General features: G+C 47.4%; 1 protein-coding gene across 2 annotated transcripts in view; it reads left to right on the forward strand.

Moving 5' to 3' along the window:
- The window catches only part of NOL10 (nucleolar protein 10), a 79,646-nt gene that overhangs the window by 44,240 nt on the left and 12,538 nt on the right, over positions 1-22,868 (forward strand). For both annotated transcript variants that reach the window (XM_029938305.1, XM_029938306.1), the window contains 6 exons: positions 11,005-11,131; positions 13,762-13,841; positions 14,005-14,103; positions 15,539-15,628; positions 21,878-22,051; positions 22,310-22,557. In XM_029938305.1, the coding sequence (XP_029794165.1) occupies positions 11,005-11,131; positions 13,762-13,841; positions 14,005-14,103; positions 15,539-15,628; positions 21,878-22,051; positions 22,310-22,557 (818 nt within the window). The remainder of the gene's footprint in view (positions 1-11,004; positions 11,132-13,761; positions 13,842-14,004; positions 14,104-15,538; positions 15,629-21,877; positions 22,052-22,309; positions 22,558-22,868) is intronic.

Below are 22,868 nucleotides of genomic sequence, written 5' to 3' on the forward strand. Positions count from 1 at the left end.
GCTGGCCACATAGTATTTGGTTATGAGGCCATTTTGGGTTCGTTCACCCTCCTCGTTTGCACTGCCAGAGAAGTGCTCTCCTGTGGCTTTTCTGAGGGATGTGCAGGAATCTTACCCTGCTGGCATGTAAAATGTCTTCTTCAGGATTGCCTCCTTCCACGTGGGGCACCGCATCGGCAAGCAGGAACTGCAAGTGGGGACAAAGTGAGAATGTGCAGAACAACTATAAATAAACCCTTCTGCCCGCAAGGAAGCGGGACGGAACCAGGAAGCGGCGGATGTGATCGGGATAAGCCAGGACCGCCATCTGTGTGAGCCTTGGCAGGAATCGGGGGACAAAACAAGGTCTGGAGGAGGGCCCGCTCCCAGGTGTGCCGCCAGAAGGATCAGCACACCCTCCTGCGGTGGAGCTGGCGTGCCGCCTGTGGCCCCCGTGGGGCCGGGGTCGTGCGCGCAGACCTCGCAGTCAAGGCTGGGCATCTGAAGTTGAGCGCGGGTGGGAAATGGGGAGAGGAAGAGGCTGGACGGGCCGGACATCAACACCACTTTGCGCTCACGACCTGCGCCAGCTCTGGCTCTGAGCGCTAGGACGCGAGACCCGGGGTTTCAAGTGGCCTGGGACGGTGACCGTGGCCAGTCATTGGGTGCAGGGCCAGGCTGTCGGGCACCGGGCGGCGGGGCCCTTAGAACAGACAGACGTTCCGACTCCACTGGCAGTGGACTGGGAAGCCGCTTGGGACTGTAGGAACATGCTCTTTCTTTCTCTGGAGCATGTTGGGCCTTGTTTGTTAATTTCACGGACAGCAGAAGGAAGTGTAAAGCTTTTCATTTATTCTTAAATTAGAATCGCTTAGGCTAAATGTAGTACAGTTTAGACTACTGAAGAGAGAAGTAGAAGAGATTTGGTTTTTTTGAAGGGATTTCATGGTTCTGAATAAAATTTTTGCTCTCTTAAATTGCAGTGGTTCACATGAGTGTAATTCTATTCCTAAATTTAGCATGAAGGCTGGGTTTTCACTAAGCTCCCATGTTTCAGATGGAGTCAGTACATCCCCAGTGGATATGGGCGTCTAGTTTCCAAAAAATTGTCACTTGGGTTTCCCAGAGGCTTTCTTGACATTCCAGCACCTCAAATCAACGTGGATAGTTTAAAAAAGACAGTGGAATGCGTTTGTGTGTGTTTTCATTTGCAGAAGGGAGGAGGTGGGACAATGTACCATACAAGTCTGCCGCACGGTCATTTCATGGTTACTGCCCCTTCTGAGAAGAAAGGAAGCGTGCCCCTGCCTTCGGCCCACTCCTCTTTCCGCTTGATTTGTGCGCGTGTGGCGGGGGAGGAAGGGGAGGCGTGACAAGTGCAGGACCCCGGGCAGCCTTGCCTTCTCTCCTCCTGTAGCCCCAGTGACCTCGCTGGCTCCTGGGGTCTGGTCCCCACCCAGACCCTTACTGGGCCCCCTTTCCTGCAAGCTCATCTGATACCCCAAATTGAAAATTCAAAGGAAAAAAAGGTGTGAAAACAGGTGAAAATGAATACTGTAAGCACATGACATTACCGACAGTAACAGAGCAAGGCGGACGCTTGGTGCAGAGACCGCTTTCCGAGTGTTTTGGCCTCGTCCCCCGTGTGTCCTTGGCAGCCGGGGCCGGCTGGGTCTCACTCCGGGAAGCAGTCCTTGAAGGTGCTGTGACTCTCCAGGTCAGCTGCCCCGAACTCGGAAGGGGAGGGGGGGCTCTGCTAGATTAGAGGAAACTGAAGAGGCCTAATAACCTAAGCCGTGTGTGATCCTTGAGTGGGTTGTTTTAAATGACACTTCTTGGAGATACAATCCACAGCCGCAAAGTCATAACCCTTTTACAGTACACGGTTCAGGAGGTCTTCGGGTACTGCGAGTTGTGTGGTGAGCACCACTCTGCTAGTGCACATGTGTCACCCCAGGAGGGGCCCATGCCGGTCACTCCCCGACCTCCGGCTGCCCTGTCCCCAGTCTACCTCGGTTTCTCTGGATTTGTCTAGAGTGTGGACATTCCACCGAAGGGAGTTCTGTAATATGCGGCCTTCTGTGTTTGATTCTTCCACTTCTGTTTTCAAGGTTCATCCGTGTTGAATCTTGGATCAGTACTTCAATCCTATTTAATTGCCGAGCAACACTCCCTGGCATGGGAACCTTCTTTGGGGATCTTCGTCTTGTTAATCCGTCATCAGTTGATGTGCATTTGGGTTGCTTTCCCTTTTGAAGTAAATATTCCTGCTCCCATAACTAAGGCTGCTGCAAGCATTCCATGTGGACGTTTTTGGTTCTCTTGGCCGTACATCCTTAGGGTTGAAATCGCTAGCTCGTGCGACAGCTCTGTGCCTCACAGGAGGCCCGCTGCGCCGTTTCTGCAATGGCCGCGCCATTTTCATTCCCACCAGCAGCATCAAGGCTCCCAGGGTCACCACGTCCTCCGCGTTCCTTGAGCATTGCCGTTCAAGTGAGCATGCCACGATCCCCGGCTTCAGTCAGCATTTCCTAATGACCAGTGGTGTGGGGCCTCTTCTGTACGCTTTGGCCGTCTTTAGGCCTTTGGCGGAATTATTCAGATCTTTTGCCAAGGTTTTTTGGGTTTTTTTTAATGTTTATTTATTTTTGAGAGAGAGAGGGAGACAGAGTGAGTGGGGGAGGGGCAGAGAAAGAGGGAGACACAGAATCTGAAGCAGGCTCCAGGCTCTGAGCTGTCAGCACAGGGCCCAGTGTGGGGCTCGAACTCTCTGACGGTGAGATCATGACCTGAGCCGAAGTCAGAGGCTTAACTGACTGAGCTACCCAGGCGCCCCTCTTTGCCAAGTTTTTAAATTACGTATCTTTTTATTGTTGAGTTGTAAGTCTTTATAAGTTCTATCTTTCTTTTGTGTTCCTTTCGGGAGTGTAAGGCAGAGCTTCTTTGTTTTACTCACTGCTGTATCTACTGAGAAAAGACAAACGTCTGAGAGAACTATTTGCATTATAAATGAATGGTGATCTCTGGCAGTCGGCTCTTGTTTAAGAATGAGCCACTAAAATACCAACTGGAAGCTCTTTTGTACGCGGTGGTCTTGTCTACTGTAGTTTTCCTGCTGCCTGTGGAGCCAGTCACTGTTGGGGGATCTTTCACTCCCTGCAGAGGAGCACCCCCAGTGTCTTTATGGGGCCATGGGGGGTTTAGGCGGCAGCAGCAACGCCTCCGCGGCGTTCGGTGTTCAGGAAGATGAGAGAAGGCGCTGAGGCCCTGCTGGCGGAGCGCAGGCTGCGCCTGGTGAGCGGGTCTCAGCCCCACCGGTCAAGCCTCCTGGCCCGCGGCCCTCCCACTTCCCTTTCCCCGCTGACTCACCCTCTGGTCTCCTGAGGGCCGTGGGGAGGCTGGCGTCCGTCAGCGCCATCGCCTCCCCTCCGCTCAGACCCAGTTTCCCAGGTGCACGGAGCCTGGGAGTCCTGGGTCTCAGTTTACTCTCCTTTTTCTGGTATCTACCTCTGTAGGCGCCCCACGTTTACCGTGTTAACCCCTCAACTGCTGCATTTTCTTCTTTTCTTCTTTCTGTCCTTGAAGGGTATTGCCTCTTTATATCGATGTACTGTGAATTTTAACTAAGCTTGGGAGGGAGAGGAGATAGAAACATACAGTTCGAGCGCCATCATTAACCGGAATCTCTGTTGCTGTTACTGTCGGTCTTAATTTTCTGTTTACACATTTCCTCGGGGCGCGCTGGGTTTTACACGCGCTCAGTGCCGGCCCGTCGGCGCCCCCGGAGCCTCGCGGACGCGGAGCGGCTGCAGTCTCACGAGTCTTCTGCTTGGCCTCATCTTCTTATCGTTTCATTCCAGCGTCTAAACTGCTTTTTCCAAAACTAAAGCAAAATTGAAATCATCGCAGATAGTTTTTCTCCTTTTTGAAATAAACCCTTTAAAATGTTGAAATTAAATTGCTCCTTTGCTAATCTGAGTTTTAGGAAGGAGAGAACAAAACGCTGTGAGTACCTTTAAATGACTCATAATTACTCAGGCAAATGCGTGTAAACTCGGGCATGCAATTAGGCAGCTCATTATGTTGCAAACGCAATTACACGCTTACACGCACAGCCACGCCCTCGGCTCGGCTCGCCTCGGCTCGGCTCTCTGGTTTCAGGCTTCCCCGTGGGTTATTACTGAGCCTCAGCTGTCAGAATCTGAAACCACACGCCGGTGCCAGTGGTGCCCTGCAGCCAGCGGTGGGGCAGAGGCTTGCACGGAGACGTCCCTTAAGTGTCTGTGTTGAACAGTCCTAGTCGGCAAAATCCCATTGTCCGCTAGAGCTATCGGCTACGCAGTTAGGAAACTTGATAATCATGACAGTGGGCAGTTTTATTTACCGGACAGTGTGCCTCCATTTTCTCTGATCCTTAGTTCTGCAGTCCAGAAGCCCGGCAACATTGTTCTACAACTCGTTGGTGGGAAAACCTGAGTTGACTTGCTTCATTGAGACTAAAACTCACCGTGTCGCGATGAGGCGTTTTTATCCCATATCGCTGGTATGAGTAGGTGCGGATTCTGCCGCAGCGGTAGCAACGTGTTTGAATCCGGCCCAGTGACCCAGACCCCACCGAAGATTTCACACAATCTACAACATGCATGCTCCCCTTTTAAAATGCACACAAAAACCCTGAATTTCAAGTTCTTTCTGGCCCCAGTAATTTCGGATAGCGATGGCCTCATGAAAGATTTCTGGTTAAATGTGGCTTAAAATTCTTAAAGGGGAATAGAACACTCTACGTTTGCCAAAGTGATTATTACTTTTGCTGTTCTCGGTACTGGTTTTTATCACTGCTCTAATTCTAGAAACTGATGTCTGTATCTACTTTAGAATGCCCTGAAAACAGTTCTATCACAGAATCTTCTAACAGATAATTTACTTTTGGTTATTAGATAGTACAATTATTTTGTATTCACACTGTCCATTGTAAGTGTAGTTCTTATCTATTCAGTGGTGTCATTATAAAATAGAGTTTTAATTGGGTTTCGAGGATTAGAGTAGGATCAGATCACAAAAAGGTAAGTTGATTATTCTTCTAACTAGGCATCTTCTACATAATGTGTAAAATATATATTAATTTTGGTAGCACTAAATTTAAGGTATTTCACATGTCCGTTAAGTTTTACTGAATATATAATTATAACCTCTTCGAATTTTTCAAGGCTGAGCTCAGCTGTCTCCTGAAAAGTTATCTTCATTGCCTGTCTCGGCAAATAAAGGGCTCCCTGGCACCATTTACAGAGCTGTCTGCTCTGACACTAAGCACATTTATATTGTAGGTCATTGTTTCCAAACTCGTTTTACTTATATTTGACATTTGGCACTTCACCTTTGGTAAATGCTCTCTTAACCTTTTGAATGAATGAATGAATGAAACTGAGGAAATTAAGAATCATCTTATCTTCCACCTAAGTATTGTTATATGTGAAACTCTTCTCCTGTGGGGTTTTATTTTACTCCCTGTTTGTTGTTTAATTTTTTTATTATTTTTGAGAGAGTGAGTGGCAAAGGAGCAGAGAGAAGGCGGGGTGGGGGGGGGTGGCGCATAAAGGATCCCAAGCGGGCTCTGTGCTGACCACAGACACAGCAGGGGGCACTCTGGGACCGGGAGATCATGACCCGGGCCAGAGCCAGGCACTTAACCCACTGAGGCACCCAGGTGCCCTGCGTCCTGTTTTTACAGAGCGGAGCATAATAAGCATGGAGCTCAGTAAGTATGTGATGAATGAAAATTGAATTAAAACCTGCCTCCTGACGTTTGCTGCAGCTGGCTCTGTCCTCTGAACGCGACAGTGTACTTACGTCGTTTTTCCATGTGAGGTCACGCCCTCTTACACCGTCACAACTTTCCCCAGTGCTCAGTGAAGATGCCTGCTTCACACCGGCTGCGGTGCACTCTGAAAACTGTGTAGCAGAATCGTTTTAAAAATCAACTGTTTGTACTTGGGTACATTATATACCTCTGTGTGTGTACATATCAGTTGAAGTTTCCCAATTTATAAGCCCATTTGGTTTAAAAGTATTTACTGTCTGTTGGTGTAGTTCCACCAAATGGAGTAATTGAGAATTTTCTTAGTTGCTGAAGTTTTTTTAAAAAAATCATTAAAAGTTCAAGATAATAATTTCAGGGAAAAACAAATCAAACAACAATGAGGTATCACCTAACACATGTCAGGAAAGCTAAAATTAACAACACGGGAAACAGCAGGTGCTGGCCAGGACGTAGAGAAGGGGGACCCCTCAGGCACTGTTGGTGGGAATGCAGACTGGGGCAGCCGCGCTGGAGAACAGCGTGGAGGTTCCTCCGAAAGTTAAAAATAAAACTGCCCCATGATCCAGCAACTGGACCATTAGGTATTTGCCCAAATGATACAGAAAATACTGGTTTGAAGGGACACATGCCCTCCAATGTTCATAGTAGCATTATCTACAAGAGCTGAATTCTAGAGAGAGTGCACATGTCTATCAGCTGATGAATGGATAGAGAAGATGTATCTGTATCCAGTGGACTATTACTCAACCATAAGGAAAGAATGAAATCTTGCCATTTGCAACAATGTGGACAAGCTAGATAAGTCAGTCAGAGAAAGACAAAGACATGATTTCACTCATGGAACGTAGGAGACGAAACAGATGAACATGGGGTGGGGGGTGGAAGAGAGACACCCCAAGAGACTCTTAACGACAGAGAACAAACAGGTTGCTGGAGGGCGGGGGATGGGCCAGACGGGTGACGGGCATGAAGGAGGGCGCTTGTGATGCACACTGAGCGTTACGTGAAGGTGAGGAGTCCCTAAATGCTGTTCCTAGAACTAGTATCACACTAGATGTTAACTAATTGTAACTTAAATGTAAAACCTGAAATAATTTCAAATTTAACCGCTGTTCTTTGTTGTCAGTTATTTTCTTACCATTCTGATGGTAGGAAGATAGATTATTTAGTTGTGTTCAGTATCATCGTAAGTAGATGGAAGAAAATGATGAGATTTATACTGACCCAGTAGTTTGGCTCTTTGTCTCTAATAATATGAATGATACTTTGCTGTTGTTACTTTAACTGTCCTTCATCTGTTAAAATCCACCCCTTTAGAAAATCCGCCATCTCTGTTTCTGCCCCAGCAGCTTTGGGATGCGTGTGACACAGCGATTTTCGAAAGTAGAGTGTGGGAGGGCCACCCTGTTCCGTCAGCTCCGTAAGAAGCTTAATATTCATCCTCCTTTTTCCCCGCTCTGGCATTTTTGTCCACAGCCCGAGTATGTGACAACTTTGAATTTTAAAATTGAGGTCACATAAGTAACATTTTCAAGGCAGGTCGTAGTCAGAGAGTCAGAGGAGCAGGACACGTCGCTTGTGTTTTCGCGTACTTGCGAATCGGTTCTTCTGCGCAGATGGCTTGGAGCAAGCAGATGCTCAGAGTCAAGGCCTTCCGGGGCATGTTGATAAAGATTGTTTCCCTCGGTAGGCCCACATGCTTCTGTTTAGATTCACTGATAAGGTGGTCATTAAAGTTGCTGAGGGACCCACAGTGTCCCTCCACAGCAGCTCATGGAGTCCCTTTCCGGGTCACTGCTGTACTGACTCGTCACTTCAGGACATCCTTACAAACTCAAAGTAGAAGTTCATTAACAGATAACAGAAGTTCAAACTAGAACAGTCTTCACCCACTTTCTGAAACAAACAAAACTCTTAAGGTGCATAAAAATGTAGATAAACAAGCCCTTGTGGCTGAAGTACAGAATATAGCAACATATTGACGGTACAGAAAAGCCTAGAAGCTTTTTATACATAGTCGTGGTACATCGGTGGTGAAAAAGGAAGCTAATTCTTTAAGTTGGGAAGCCTGAAATGTAGGATTCATTGAAGGCTTAACATATTTTATGAGTGAAGACAGCAAGGAGTTTTTACACGTTAATTAATTGTGGTCATCAGGACCCCAGACGTATAGTGAGCCCTCCAAAGGCCAGCTGCCACTTCTACAAACTAATGGTAGGCCTTTGCGGTGAGCCATGATTTAGGTAGACCTGCAGTTTAATGCCGGTGACGTCAGTAATTTCAACTTTGTTATGGTTGTTCTCATGTTTGTTTGGTTTTTTTTTCTGAAGAGGAACTAGGGAAATGTGATTAATAAAGTCAACACACCCAATTGACTTTTGTTTTTGATGGAAATATTTCCTCCTGTAAAATTTAATGGCCGTGAATTTGATTGCAGAGTTCATCTACCATAACCAGATCTGTCCCGAGAGGTAGTTTAAAACTGTTCCATTAGAGTTCAGTTAACTAATCAAGATGAATGTTGTGGAACATTGTAAAAAAGGACTTTTGTGGCCATAAGTTCCAGTCTGGTCCGCTATTTTGATATTCCTGCTCTTCACCACCCTCCCCCGAGAAGAGTCGGTAAACACAGTATGATCTTCGTATTGTCTTTGAAGCCTGTGTCTATCGCGGATTGAAGGTTTTTAAAGGTGAAACTGCTTTATTATGAGGCTATTTGATAACCATTGCCCCTTTGCATAGGAGGCAAAACAGTCTGGCTTTCGTCAAAAAGTATTCCCATATCCATTAATTTTATGGAGAAGTATTTGAGTATTTTTTTTCTGAATAAGGAAAATTAAACAGTTTAAAAAATACTTTTGCCAACAGGGCAGGTCTTTTTTGTCTTTTTTAATTTTTTAGTGTTTATTTAGATTTGAGAGAGAAAGAGAGAGCACGAGAGGGGGAAGGACAGAGAAAGAGGGAGACAGAATTCTAAAGATGCTCCAGGCTCTGAGCTGTCAGCACGGAGCCCTACGCGGGGCTCAAACCCACGAGCTGTGAGATCATGACCTGAGCCGAAGTCAGACGCTTAACCGACCGGGCGCCCCAGGACCCTTTTAAAGTCTCAGTACTTTGTGCACGTGGACTTCATGAACACATTCATAGATTACATACGAACAGATGTATTTGTGAAATATGTGAAATACTGCTTGGCAGGCAGTATTCTAGGTACTGGGAATTCAGCATTTAGAACAGATGGAGTTCCTACCCTCCCAAGAGGACAGTATCTTGGGGATTATATTCTAGAAAAGTGGCCACAGGGTGCTTTCTGTCTGAGAGAAGGGAGAAGGTCGCCGTCTTAGGCTCTGTGCCAGCAGATGTAGGGCTCTGCACTTGTCAGTGGTGGGACACGCACGCGTACCCTGGAGTTGTAAGTGTCCATGCGGTCTCTCCAAGGGGCCGTGACTTTCCCAGCTTGCTCAGGCATTCACGCCAACCTGGCGTCCCTCCGTATGTGCCTTTCTGTGTCCTGGCCTGCCGTTGATTCCACTCGCCGCCTGTGTCCCCGTGGACTCCGTGCCGTCGGTCCTTCGTATTACACGCTGAACGGCGTGCGCGTGTGCCCCGCTGGCTTCTGCCTCAGCTTGAATCTGTAAACGCCTTGGCTCAGCGCGGTACTTTCTGTGTAGTCGGGTTGACTTTGACATTGGTTGTTGACTTCAAGCTACGGTCCTAAAATTGCTTAACATCCTTGCAGTTTCTTTAAAAAGTGTTCCACATTGAATTTTTTTTAATGCCTTGCACTTCTTGAAAGTATGGTTGGCGTCAAACAACTCAGAGCATCAAAACCTTAATTTTTTTAAAAATTGCACAGATTATGCTAATACCAAACTTCCTGACAGGTCCCCCTTTGTGCTCATTAAGCCTTGTTTTTCATGATGAGCGCCATCGCCTTTGGGGCTTGGGGGCCACTCTACTAATCGGGCACAATAATACTGTGCCAGTATGACCGTATCTAACATTTACTATTTTTTTTCTGATTGAAGATGGTATTAGGCACTGTTTTTCCTTGTTACAACTCTCTTCCACCTTCCCTTCCCCAGAAAATTTAAGCTAGGTTTAATAATTTCCATTATGATTTTTGTTTTTCTCCTGCCAAATTGAGTGCTATCAAAATACACAGGGAAGTAGTCATGGGAAGTTCCATTTTGTCAGCCCAGATTGTTCTTCTGAAAGCCTGTAGTTCTACAGACACTGTCAATAGCAGTCTGCCCGTTGAGCATTGTTTCATTTGGGCTAAGCCTTGACCTTGATGGGTGAGGCATAGTGCCTGGAAAGATTTGTATCGACAGCAGAAAGGTAAAAAGCAGTCACAGTATATTATGGAACTAGTTGGATTACAGCTATGAATTATGAACTATTCATTTTGTATTAGTGGGTTATAAATTCTGTTCAGCTTTCTTGTCATTGGGGTTAAGGCTGAAGGATCCTGTCCAGAGAAATTTAATTTTTAATAAATTAAATGAAGTGGACCACACAAGAGCAACCATAATTATCAAGTAACTAGTTGAAAATCCCTGAAAAGAAGATGATTCTCGGGGCACCTGGATGGCTCCGTCAGTTAAACGTCTGACTTCAGTTCCGGTCATCATCCTGTGGTTCATGGGTTCGAGCGCTGCATCTGGCTCTGTGCTGACAGTGTGGAGCCTGCTTGGCGTTCTCTCTCCCTCCCTCCCTTTCTGCCCCTCCTCCACTCGTGCATGTGCTCCCTCTCTGTCTCTCAAAATAGACAGACTTCAAAAAAAAAAGGGGGTGATTCTCATTTTAGACCTTCATCTACCATGAGTGGCAAACTTAAAAACAAACTTTAATGCCATATATACTTCTGTAGATTCTAGTACTCTTTTGAATGAAAGAGGTGATAAATGGATGAATGTTACCTTACATACCTGAATTATTTGTTTGTATTTTGATAGTGCTAATGGAAGAATGTGCCTTAATATCTTTGCTTCCCAGATTGAGATTTTCCCCTTACAGACCTAACTTTTTCCTGCTTTATTCCCTTCCATTATATCCTTGTTGATTATGCATGTTGTCATTAGTTTTCAACACTTCTGATACAAACAAGGCTTTTTAAATTGAAGAAAAGCTGGTTGTAAAATAACGCACTGGTAGTTGATGTGGCGAGAATGTACCATCGCTAACCTTTTAATCCACGCCGGTAGGTTCTGGGCCCTGCCCCCAGGTGGTGCTCCTTCCTGGACAACTTGACAGAAGAACTAGAAGAGAATCCGGAAAGTACAGTGTACGACGACTACAAGTTTGTCACCAAGAAAGACCTTGAGAATCTAGGTAAAAAAAACTTACGATAAAACATTTGTACAGTTGTTGAGGATGGGGGAGATTTTAATGTTAGGGGCAGTAGAGTCACGTTTCTCTGAGTTTCCGAATCTTCTCTTTCTGCCAAAGCAGATATTAAACACTCTGTATGTTGTCTAGTTGTAATCTCTGCTTAGAGAAAGATTCAGGTAGATTCAACCCACTGAAGCTCTTTTGTATCATAGGTGAATAATTTTCTTGAGCGTACTAGCTATGTGTAGAAAAGGTGAAAGATTCATACGATCTGAAGAGAAACCAGAGTATAGGTGTGTGTAGAAAAATTATCAAGAAAGCAGTGATTTTTTTTCAAGTACTGTTTTGAGTAAAAGGCTTTGAAAATATCTCAGAGACGGCACATCAGTGATTTGTGGCTCCCTTTTAAGTTTGCTTATAGAAGACCTCACCCAAAGCTTAGAAACCCGATTAAATCCTCAGATACATAGAACCTTACTAGTTGCTTTAGGCTTAAGATCACAGGCCAAGAAATGCCTTTTGTTGGTGGTAGCCAACACCTGCAGGGCTGGTGACGTCCGGCCTGCTCACCTCCAGCCCTTAATCCTCATCCTCCGGGCAGTGGATGTGGCTGGGATACTGTTTTGTAGACCAGGGAACTGAGGCCCGAGGAGGTGAAACTAACCTGCCAGAGACCTCAGCGATCATGAACACGAGGGCTCAGCAGTACACCTAGAGCGCTTGGCCGTCACCTCGCCCACCCCGCCCCTCGGGGGGTGCGTGTTTGTCAGGAGACTGGTGCTGGGAGGACACGGAGAGGAGATGTTGCTCACTGAGTTGGGGCGCTGGAGAGAGGCTGCGTGAGGGCCTCTCGTGGAGAGCGGGCAGACTCAGAGGACACGTTCCCTGTGGACCAGGCGACTTGGCCGTGGAAGAGATGGGCGCAGAGCAGCAGTTAAGTGTTAACAGAAAAGAGAGTCGTGTCACAAATAAACTGAGAAGTTCTTAAACTTTATTTTTAAGCTGTATTTTTTTTTCTTAATTGGCTCAAGCAGAGGGCAGACAGCGAGAGAGAATGAGCGAGAGAATCTTACACAGGCTCCAAACTCAGGGTGGAGCCTGAGGCAGGACTCGATCCCACGACCCTGGGATCATGACCTGGGCCCGAAGCAAGAGTCAGAGCCACTGAGGAGTCCCTTATGCTGTATTTCATTGCAGTTAATCCAGGCAGAATTCATTCTCTACTGGTTCCCACTAAAATAACTCTTTAAATGTTAATGTTTAGAGAGAAAAGATATGTAGTCAGCTTTTTACAAATGATCCCTGAATGAAGTAAGGTGAAATGGGATTTTCCTGTTGACGTGCCTTCCTGAGCGTTTTCAAGGTGATTTTTACACTGTGCCACACTCCCCTCCGTTCTTACATTGGAGGGAAAAAGGCATTGCTGTTTTGCAGGGTTTTTAAAAAGACTGTGTTTAGTTCATCTTGGGTGCCTGTTTAGTCTCTTTTGCTGTGTTCATTTTGGTGAGGAAGGCAGTTACAAAGGGTGGTATTTCCCAAAACGGGTTTCATGGAATGGTGGAATGCTGTGCCAGCATGCCAGATGAAACACGTGGTGCCTAACACTGTGGGCATCGGGGGAAGGCTGGCGGGTACCCATCCCGCCTCTTCAGCTTCGTATCTGAGTGATTTGGCCAGTTTGTTTAACCCTGTTAAGCCTTGATTTTCTCATCTGTAAAATGAGAATAATGGAAAGAAGGTGCCCTGTCCACATTATCCTTGTGATAGCGTGCTTTGTGTTCGGAAATGAGGGAAGATAATGCCCTCCCACCCCCACCACCACTGCTCCTGCCTGGCAGAACAAAAGTTGGCAAGTTACCGTTAATACCAGTATTATTTTTTAAAATTGAACTGATCCATGGAATCCCAAACCCTGAGAGCCACTAGTATTAAGGATCTTTCTTTAGCAGTCTCTCCAATTCATAATGACTTTTTTGTCACCTTTATGCTCAGTATGGCATTAAAAAAATTTTTTATGGTTTTTATTTATTTTTGAGAGACAGAGACAGTGCGAGCAGGGGAGGGTCAGAGAGAGGGGGAGACACAGAATCCGAAGCAGGCTCCAGGCTCTGAGCTGTCAGCACAGAGCCTGACGCAGGGCTCGAACCCATGGGCCGTGAGATCATGACCTGAGCCAAAGCCGGACGCTTAATTGACTGAGCCATCCAGGTGCCCCAGTATGACATTTTAAATAAGTAAGAGGGACACTGTTTAAAGTGGATTAAATTGTCTCCATTGTTTTTGAAAATTAGTGGTTCTGGTCTCCAGAGTGAAATCTTACAGTCAGAATTGAAATTTTACTATAATCCAAGAAAACCTAATTTTCATCAAGATTTCGTAATGACCCGGGGCGCCTGCGTGGGTCCGTCAGTTAAGTATCAGACTTCAGCTCAGGTCATGTTTTCATGGTTCATGAGTTCAAGCCCCACATTGGGCTCTGTGCTGACAGCTCAGAGCCTGGAGCCTGCTTTAGATTCTGTCTCTCTCGCTCTCTGTCTCTCTCTCAAAAAACAAACAAACAAACAGACAGAAAATACTGGGGAAAGAAAGATTTTATAATGACATGCCCTCTTGCGATTAACTCTTTCCAGGCCTCACACATCTCATCGGGTCACCATTTCTCCGGGCGTATATGCATGGATTTTTCATGGATATAAGACTCTATCACAAGGTAAACAGAAAACGGCACTTACTTTAGGTGATTAATGAGCCACTTCTTCTCCATTTACTTGCATTTTGCAAAATATACTTGATTTGTAAGAGCATCTGTCTGTTGGTATATGAAACATTATTAAATGAGTTGTATTTCTGAACTTTTTTCCTACTTTGAAAAGGTGAAATTGATGGTAAATCCATTTGCTTATGAAGAATACAGGAAAGATAAGATTCGACAGAAGATAGAAGAAACACGTGCGCAGAGAGTCCAGTTAAAGGTAGATATTGTGCTCACTGTTGAGTTTACCAGAGAAAAGTACTTACTTTTCATTTGTGTGTTATTCCAAAGAAGCCTGCAGTCTGTTTCTTCGTGTTCCCATTTTTAGTTTACATCTTCTCCTGATAGTTTTGGTATCTTAGTCATGAGGGTGAATACTCTTTTCAGTTTGATCATAACAGATTCTGTGGTAACGATGCTGTGGGAAAGAATGCTGGAGGGACTGATACCAGCAGCCCTTCTGAGAGAATGTGGTGGAATTTTCCGGGTTTAGAGTGTTGAGGCTTCGATGATCCTCATTCTGACACGTGGCAGGATCTTAGGCTGTCTGCTTGGATCAGGGTCATTAGGTCAGGAATCAGACCGCCTGCTTATATTAATAGAGAGGATTTAGCGTAAAGAATTGTTAGCCAGGTGTCAGAGGACTGAAGCCCACTGATACTGAGAGTAAATAAGGGTACTGATAAGAGAGGCGGCGGCCGCAGGAAGCAGGCAGTGGGGGCGGGGGGACACCAGGAAGGGGGCGCTCCCCGAGGAGCTGGGCTGCCGGGCCGCTGCTGGGCCAGGGCCTCTCAGGAGGGCTGCAGGTGGGGCTAAGATGCGTCTGCTCCTGGGGGGCGGGCAGAACCTCACGCTGTGCGTCTGTTTGCCGCGGGGGTTGGGGGTGTGGGCCCGGCAGCCGCAGGCCGGGAAGCGGGGCCCCTCCGCCTCCCAGCCTCCCAGCCCCGCTCGTTTCTCCCTGATCGTGGCGGTAAGTGAGCACAGACGCATGTGTGCGTACATGTACGTGCATGTGCAGGTGCATAAACACACACCTACGTACACATCCACACTGAAGACTCGTGCGTACATACATGTATGTGCAGGTGCATAAACACACATGTACGTACACACACAGTACTGAAGGCTGGTCACTCGTTTTTCCTTTTTCCAGATACTTGTTGAGTGTTTTTGGAGTGTCGGATGTGTGTGTTGGGGGCCAAGGGGGACACTGGGACATGGAGTACTTTTGTCCCCTTCTGTATTTTACAGGGGAACAGAAGCGCTAAGTGGGAAGGGACAGTAAAGAGCTCAGCTTTATCCTGAGAGCTGTCAGACTCCCCGCCAGAATCCCCCCAGAAGTCTGCCACTTGGGGAGCGGGAGCAGTGCATTCGGCATTAGTAGCATTTGGGATTCCCTGAACCCCAGCCAGAGGCCGCAGCGGCAGGCGTGTGGGCCCGCCCCCCCCCGGATGCAGCTTCTCCCGCGGTGTCCCGCGGGGACTCTGGCCCCTTGCCCCACCCGAGGCGTCACGCGTGTCCACGGCCTGGCCTGCTCTGGGCCAGCGGGCGAATCAGGGTCACCTGTTTGTGGGATTAGGCTTCTTACAGAACTGTTAACTTTTAAAGCTAAGAGGTAGATATTTAGTACACCTTCTGTTTTTTTCTGCTGCTAGAAATTGCCAAAAGTTAACAAAGAGCTGGCCCTTAAATTAATTGAGGAGGAAGAGGAGAAGCAAAAATCTACCTGGAAGAAGAAAGCTAAGGTAAGATTTTATAAGGCAGTGGAAACATTGATAAACTGCTTCTGTATTTTCTTAGTAGTAACTTAAAATTATCTCTATTCTTTATTCTTGAAACATACATGTAGCTTTCTTCTCGCCCCTGCTTATAGGATAATATACGCTCCATATGGGCAGTTTGGAAAATAGAAAGGAACGTAAAGGGTGTCACTTCTGTGATCCCAGCCAAAGAAAGGCATCATTAAGACGCTCGTGAATTTCCTTCCGGTCTTCCTTCTCTTAAAATTCTAGGCTAGCACAGTGAGGTCACGTGGTGTATATGCTTATCCTGGCTGTGTAAAATAACATGGGTGGTTTCCTGTTTTGTTAAAAGTTCTTTGTGAATTCTTTGGAGAGCTGCAGATACCCTCCTAAGGATCTATATAATTCACTTAATCCTTTTGCTGTTAAATATCTAAGTTGCTTATTGTTCTTTGTTCTGACTAGGCCTTTTTGTAATTTCAGAAGTAATTAATTTTTATGTAGACCCGGCCTTATCAGGAGCACGCACGCTCCTGCGTAGCCGCCGCTCACGTCCATCACTGGTGTGAAAACGGAGAGTAGCCCCGAGCTCAGTAGGAGTGACTGTATTGGTGTAGCTGACGTTAGCGAGACGGGGAGAGCCGTCTAATTTCCGCAGCGACACGGAGACTTCTGCAGCCTCTGCTCCCAGCAGGCAGGCACGTACCTCCACCGGCTCTGCCTGGACTGAGCTGGAAGGTCCCACCTCTCAGGAGCCTGCGGACCGACTCTGCGGGAAGGGCCGGCCTCGGAACTTTGGGTCGCCTGTGTTATGCTCTTGGGAGGTTTTTGTTTGCTTGTTTATTCCTCCTCTGTTCTCTTGCTAGTTTCTAAGGAGGTAAGCGAACTGGAGATAAGCCGCTCCCCGGGTATTGACGTTTGTTCCAGTCTTTTCCAGTCATGCCGGCGGCCGCAGCCGGAGGATCTTGTTGCTCTAGTGTCTTGCTCGCTCATCCTGGGTCATCCTGGGTGACCCTGGGCTTCCCTGGGGCACAGTCTGTCTTCTGTAACATGTGCAGCTACAGGGCGAGAGGGGGCGTTCCTGGAGCGCGGTGGGTTCTCCGTGGGGCCACACTCGCCGCATCTTCCGTCCTGGCCTATTGTGGTGTTTTTAAGTTTATGTATTTATTTTGAGAGAAAGGGAGAGGGCACGAGTGGGACAGGGGCAGAGGGAGAGAATTCCAAGCAGACTCCACGCTGTCAGCACAGAGCCCAGCATGGGACTCGAACTCACAAACCGTGAGATCGTGACCTGAGCCAAGACCAAGAGTCGGACGCTCAACCGACTGAGCCACCTTGGAGCCCCACTACATTTTTCTGACATAGTATTCAGGTCTTAATTTTCAGAAGCCTCCCTTACATAAATACGTGGACGTTGTTAATGCTTCCATTTTCAGTGTGTGAATAATATACCAACATTGAAACAATCACTTAAACTTACTACATACATTTGTATCCACATGCTCTGTCTACGCACCCTCCTAATTAATTCGGTGTGTGTGCGTATGTTAAAGTGCTAGAGATGGGAGTGCTCCCTGCGGCGCCGACGGTCCTCAGGGTGCTCACCTGGGTTTTCTTGCTAGCTCAGCCTGAGCCTGATTAGGGAGCTAACTTCTCAGCTTCGTACTGTCCTTTTACAAGATAAATGGAAGCGAACTCTGGATTACGTGCCCTAAAGCTCCAGGAAGAAGAGAGGGGGGCTAATGTAGGATGCAGATATATGCATTCCTATCTGTTTTGTGCCTATGAGTCCTTATCTATATGATACATATCTAAATATTACAGAATAAGACACTTAAATTGCAGTTTTGACAGTTGGGCCGTATGGTATGCTCAGTTCTGGGCCTTTTAAGGCCCTTTTGGTTATGAAGATGTGTGAAAAGTGCCCTGTCCTTGCCCCCACCTCCTTTCTTTCACTGAGCTTGGGGACAGCCACAGAGGGTTAGGACACAGATAGTCCTCGCTGTGCATGGGGGGCAGGACGGTGAACATGAGACCCTGGGAACTGCAAACATGCAAAATTACCATAATAGCCGCGGGAAAAATCATGATAATTTGTTGTCAAAACAGTAAGAGGGTCATCCCGTGAAGAATCCTCCCTTAGGCTGCGTGCTGGGGACACGCTGCAGAGTCCGCTAGCTCCTGATTGGCAAGCGGGTGTCATTGTGCTTTGGCCCCAACTGGAATTCCTCGGAGGCAGACGGTGAAGTATGTTCCCAGGTGTGCAGGCCTGGTAACTAAAGCTTAATAGGTGTGTTCATTCAGTTCCTGTTGGACCTCCAGTGGGAAGGCGCCCACCATACCGGGTTAAGAAGCATTATCTGGATCTTACCCAAACATAGACACTTGGTGGCATTAAATCTAATTAAGAGTCAGTCCAGAGGAGTTCAGTTCGCATGTGTACAGGCCCCTTAGAGAGGCGTGGCACTGGTGAGTCATCGTTTGATCAGAAAGGGTTTGAGCCATTTTTCTTCCGAGTGTCATTTCCTGGCTGTTGGCCTTTTCTACCAGTTTTTTGCTGCTGCCACAGTCTTGTACGGACGTCCCTCTGCTGGGCTCCTCGGTGGTGCAGTCCTTCAGTCCCCGGTCGTCCCACGCACGCCTCCAGGCGGTCCGTGTGCCGTTTCCGTCCCACGTCCGGCTTCCCTGTGCTTCGTGTCGGCTCTTCCTTTGTTTCCTATGTGGGGATCACTAGTTAGCTCTACTTAACTAGAGTGGTAAACTAGTTGACCAGTTTGCTGGCTCTCTACATCTCATCTCGGGACATTTATATGAATATCAGTTTTTATATTAACTTTTCTGTTCCTGACGGAGTTTCTTCTCCATGTGTCGGCCCTGCACCATTCTGGACCGGTCACCTCCGGGCGCGGGCGCGCTGCCGGTGTCCTGGGGACGCACCTCAGCTTCTCCCCATGCTGGATACAGAACCCTTCACCTGTCAGCCAAGCAGACAGTCAGTGTACGGGTGTAGAGTGAAGAGATTTTTCCACCGGGTGTGTTCCCGACAACACCTAGCGCTGAAGGAATTGACTTCTTTCAAATATTAACGTTCCCTGTATGTTACTATGTTGGTGCAGAATATTCATGGTAAACATCCTGCTCGACTGTTGGAAGTAGGGTTAGGAGAAACGCTCCAGGATGTTTTCAGACTTGAATGGTAGGTATTTAGCACACATGCGTGTATCTTTCTCCGGTAGGTAGCTCACCAGACGCTTAGAAACTACAGTAGAATATCACTAATCTTATCCTAGTTTTTTCTTTTTAAGTCAGCTGTGAAAACAAACAATTAGACTAGGAAAAATCTCTAAGGAAAAAAATTTTTTAAATTTTTTAACGTTTATATTTGAAGGAGAGACCGAGCGTGTGTGGGGGAGGGGCAGAGAGAAAGAGCGAGACATAGACTCGGAAGCACACTCCAGGCCCTCAGCCTTCAGCACAGAGTCAGGGCGAGGCGAGGCTCGAACTCACTAGCCGTGAGGTGGTGACCTGAGCCAAAGTTGCCCGCCTACCAGACTGAGCCACCCAGGCGCCCCTCCAAGGAGAATATTTTTATAACTAGGTTCGAAGAGTTATTATTTCATAATTGTTCATCCAAAACATACTTGTCCTTAGGCAACAATTTATTTTTTAAAATTAAGAAAAAAAACTTATGAATACTAGCAGCATTCTTTTTTTTAACATATTTCTGTTACTAAGTAGGATTATTTAATAAATTTAGTCGGATGGAAAGGAAAACATTTCTCTTAGGGTCCATTTATTCATTCATTGTGTAAATATGTACTAGGCTAATTGCTATTCATTTGAAAATATTTGGATCTTTAGCAAAGTCCTGTATTTACAGGTAACTCTAAAGTGTGTATCCAATTTCACCTCCTCTCACCTGTGACCTGGTGCACTGTTTCCAGGCATCTAATGGTGCTAATCAGAAACCGGATGACCCGCTTCTTAAAGACTTAATTTTTTTAGAGCAATTTTAGGTTCGCAGCAAAATTTAGGGGACATCACAGACATTCCCCATCTGTCCCCCTGCTCCCACACGTGCACCGCCCATCCCCCAGTCCCCACCCCCCACCAGAGAGGCCCTTGTTAAGTTGGTGAATCTGCACTGAGACATCATCATCACCCGAAGTCCGTGGTTGACATTAGGCTCCACTCGCGGTGCTGTCCATTCTCTAGGTTTGGACAAATGGGTAATGACCTGTTTCTACCATTAGAATGTCATGTAGAGTATTTTCACTGCCCTAAAAGTCCTGTTCATCCCTCCCTCCCCCGCCTCCCAGCCTGTGGCAACCACGGACCTTTTCACTGTCTGCACTGTTTTACCTTTTCCAGAATGCCACGTGGTTGGGGATCGTCAGTGAGAGGTCCCTAGTCCTGGCAGCCCCAGCTTTCCAGTCATTTAAGCTAGACTTCGTACCCGGCTCTTCACTCTCCCCCCCCCCCCCCCCCCCCCCCCCCCCCCCCCGCCCAGCTCCTCTGGAGCTGCGTCTGGCAGTTCTGATGCAGAAGTGTGTCTCACAGTCACCCTCTCCTAAGACCTTCGCTGTTCCCGCCCTTGGATCCCACCACTCTGAGATTGGCCCCGTCGGTTTCCTAAAGTGGCCCCGTCGTCACACTGTGACTGGTTCCTCCCTCAGCAGTCCGCTGGGCCATGCGCTGCAGAGGGCTCTGCGTGCAGAATTCTCCTGTCACCCGGGAGTCCCGGAGCACGCCTCTGTCACCTGTTTCCTCTCCCCTCCCCTCTTCCCTGGTGGTCCCCTCACCTGTAGAATAAAGGGCACGGTATCACAGTACTGATTTCCGTTAGAGTCTGGCCTCCTTGAGAAATGCGTTTCCCAATTTTGCCCTTACTCTTGTGTCATCAGACTGTTCACCACTCAGTGCGCTGGACGTGCTTCCGGCCTTCTGTCTGTCCTCCGGAGGCCGCCGCCGGTGAGCCCCTCTGACCTGCCTCTTGTTGGAGGGCTCGCTCCCTCGCTGCTGCCAGAGCACCCTCAGCTCTGCTGAGCGTCCTGCGGAAGGTGCCTTGTGGCATCCGCGCTTTTGTTTCCGTTACTGTGTTTTTCTTTCTCCTTAGTTACCTTGGGATCCGGAACTAGGTCTTATCTGCCTCTGTGTTTTCTTGAGCCCAAGTCTGTCCTGGAAATGATATTTAATCAGGGAAGATTTGTTCGGTATATCTTAAATACGTATTCAGTATGTTGTAGAAATTTAGGTTAAGGGTTTATCAGATTTTGGGTGCCTACCAGGAACAAACAGCCTGCGCTCCTCAGTGTCTCATGATTTGGCAGATTTTTGTGTAGCCTGATTGTAAGCACCACACTCGGACTCTGCTGCTTTCCACCCACCAACAGACAGGCTGGCCCGTTCGGCCCGAGGTCGGGCTGTTCACTGTACAGACCTGCGCAGTAGGTCGCGTTATCTGCTTTCCAAGCCTGTAGCAGAGAAGAAATAATAGGAGAGCCCTGAGTGTGGGAGGTTGTCTTTGTGTGAACAGATGAGTGTATGATACATTCTGGAAAACTTGCTGTTCAAAATGGTGCAAATCAAAAGGAATTTAGAGTCTGCCCTGAGGTATTCAGACGGGTCTCCGCAGCAGTTTTATTGTGCCAGTAGGTTTGCTCCACATCCGTTGTGAACTGTTAAATGGCTACGGAGAAACACTGATGAGGCCGTAAGAGATGGGAGTTTCCCTTGTGTTTCCAAATTACTCCAGGTCCGGAAGCTTCCACCGGCAGCTCCCCACCGTGTTAGATCTGGTCTTCTTATTGCTGAAGGTTTCCTTTCCCAGGTTTGGATGAAGTTGGACGAGTCACTAATTTTAATTCCGTGTGGTAGCTCCACCTAAAAAGCTATGTTTCAAAACATAGATTTCCTTGAAAAGTATTTTTCGTGAAAAAATGTTAATTGAAGAAAATGCTGTCTAATGTATTAGGCAGAAAATTAGGCCAAAAAGGTTTATGCTTATTAGCTCATTATGTTGAATGTCCAAGTAGCATATACCATCTGAAATAGATGAATAGAATTTGTTTGTGAGTAGGAGATAAAACCCAAGGGCAGTTAGAAAGTTCTGGAAACTAAAGAAGTTTCTTAATAATTAAAGTAATGCCTTATGCAGCTTATTAATTTATAACGGACAGCTATTGTTAGGCCATCTTTCTGGTCAGATTTTATTCACATTAACTTTATATTCCTCCCTCCTTTTTCTCACAGAGCCTTCCTAATATTCTCACTGATGATCGATTTAAAGTTATGTTTGAGAACCCTGACTTCCAAGTCGACGAAGAGAGTGAGGAGTTTAGGCTCTTGAATCCACTTGTTTCGAAAATTAGTGAAAAAAGGAAGAAGAAACTAAGACTCTTGGAACAACAAGAACTTCATGAAAAAGTAACGTACTCCTTACCGTTTTGTGTTTGCTGATGTTCCGTTGGTACAGTTTTCTGTGCAAGTTGGAAGAGCCTTTCAGACACTTGAGATGTAATTTGTTGGGCCTTCGGCGTAGATGTCAGTCTTTTCGAACGGAAGGCATTTTCCCCGATGTGAGCCATGCCACGTATTCTAGAAGGTGACTGTGGGTCACCAGAAAAGGACGGCTCGGGGTTTGGTGGGGGGAAGGGAGCTGCTGCTCACTATTTTTGTTTTCAGGAAGAGGAAGAAGAACCGGAAGGAAAGCCAAGTGATGCAGAAAGTTCTGAGAGTTCGGATGATGAAAAAGCCTGGGTGGACGAGGTCAGGAAGCAGCGCAGACTTCTCCTCCAGGAGGAAAAGGCGAAGCGGCGGGAGCGGCTCAGGGAGGACCAGCAGGCCGTCCTCCAGCCCCGCTTCTACGAGATCAAAGCGGGCGAGGAGTTCAGGAGCTTCAGAGACGCGGCCACAAAGCAGAAGCTGCTGAAGTGAGTAACGCCGCGCGCGGCAGTGCGGCGGCCCTGCCGGGGCCTTGCTGTTCCGCCGCCGTGTCGCCCTGGGGGTGACGTTTTCAGCTTTGCAGTTAACGTGAGGCAGGCGCCACAGGGCTTGAGGGCAAAGACACTGGTCTTCGTTGCCATGGCTTGTAACAGCTTTCTGAGGTAGTGTTTGCACACCGTCACGCCTGGGGCAGAGCCCTCCGGGTGCCGGCCGCTCCGGGTGCCGGTCACTCCATGTGCCGGTCACTCTGGGTGCCGGCCGCTCCGGGTGCCGGTCACTCCATGTGCCGGTCGCTCCG

The sequence above is a fragment of the Suricata suricatta genome, chromosome 4, assembly GCF_006229205.1.
Source record: "Suricata suricatta isolate VVHF042 chromosome 4, meerkat_22Aug2017_6uvM2_HiC, whole genome shotgun sequence".
Taxonomy (NCBI): domain Eukaryota; kingdom Metazoa; phylum Chordata; class Mammalia; order Carnivora; family Herpestidae; genus Suricata; species Suricata suricatta.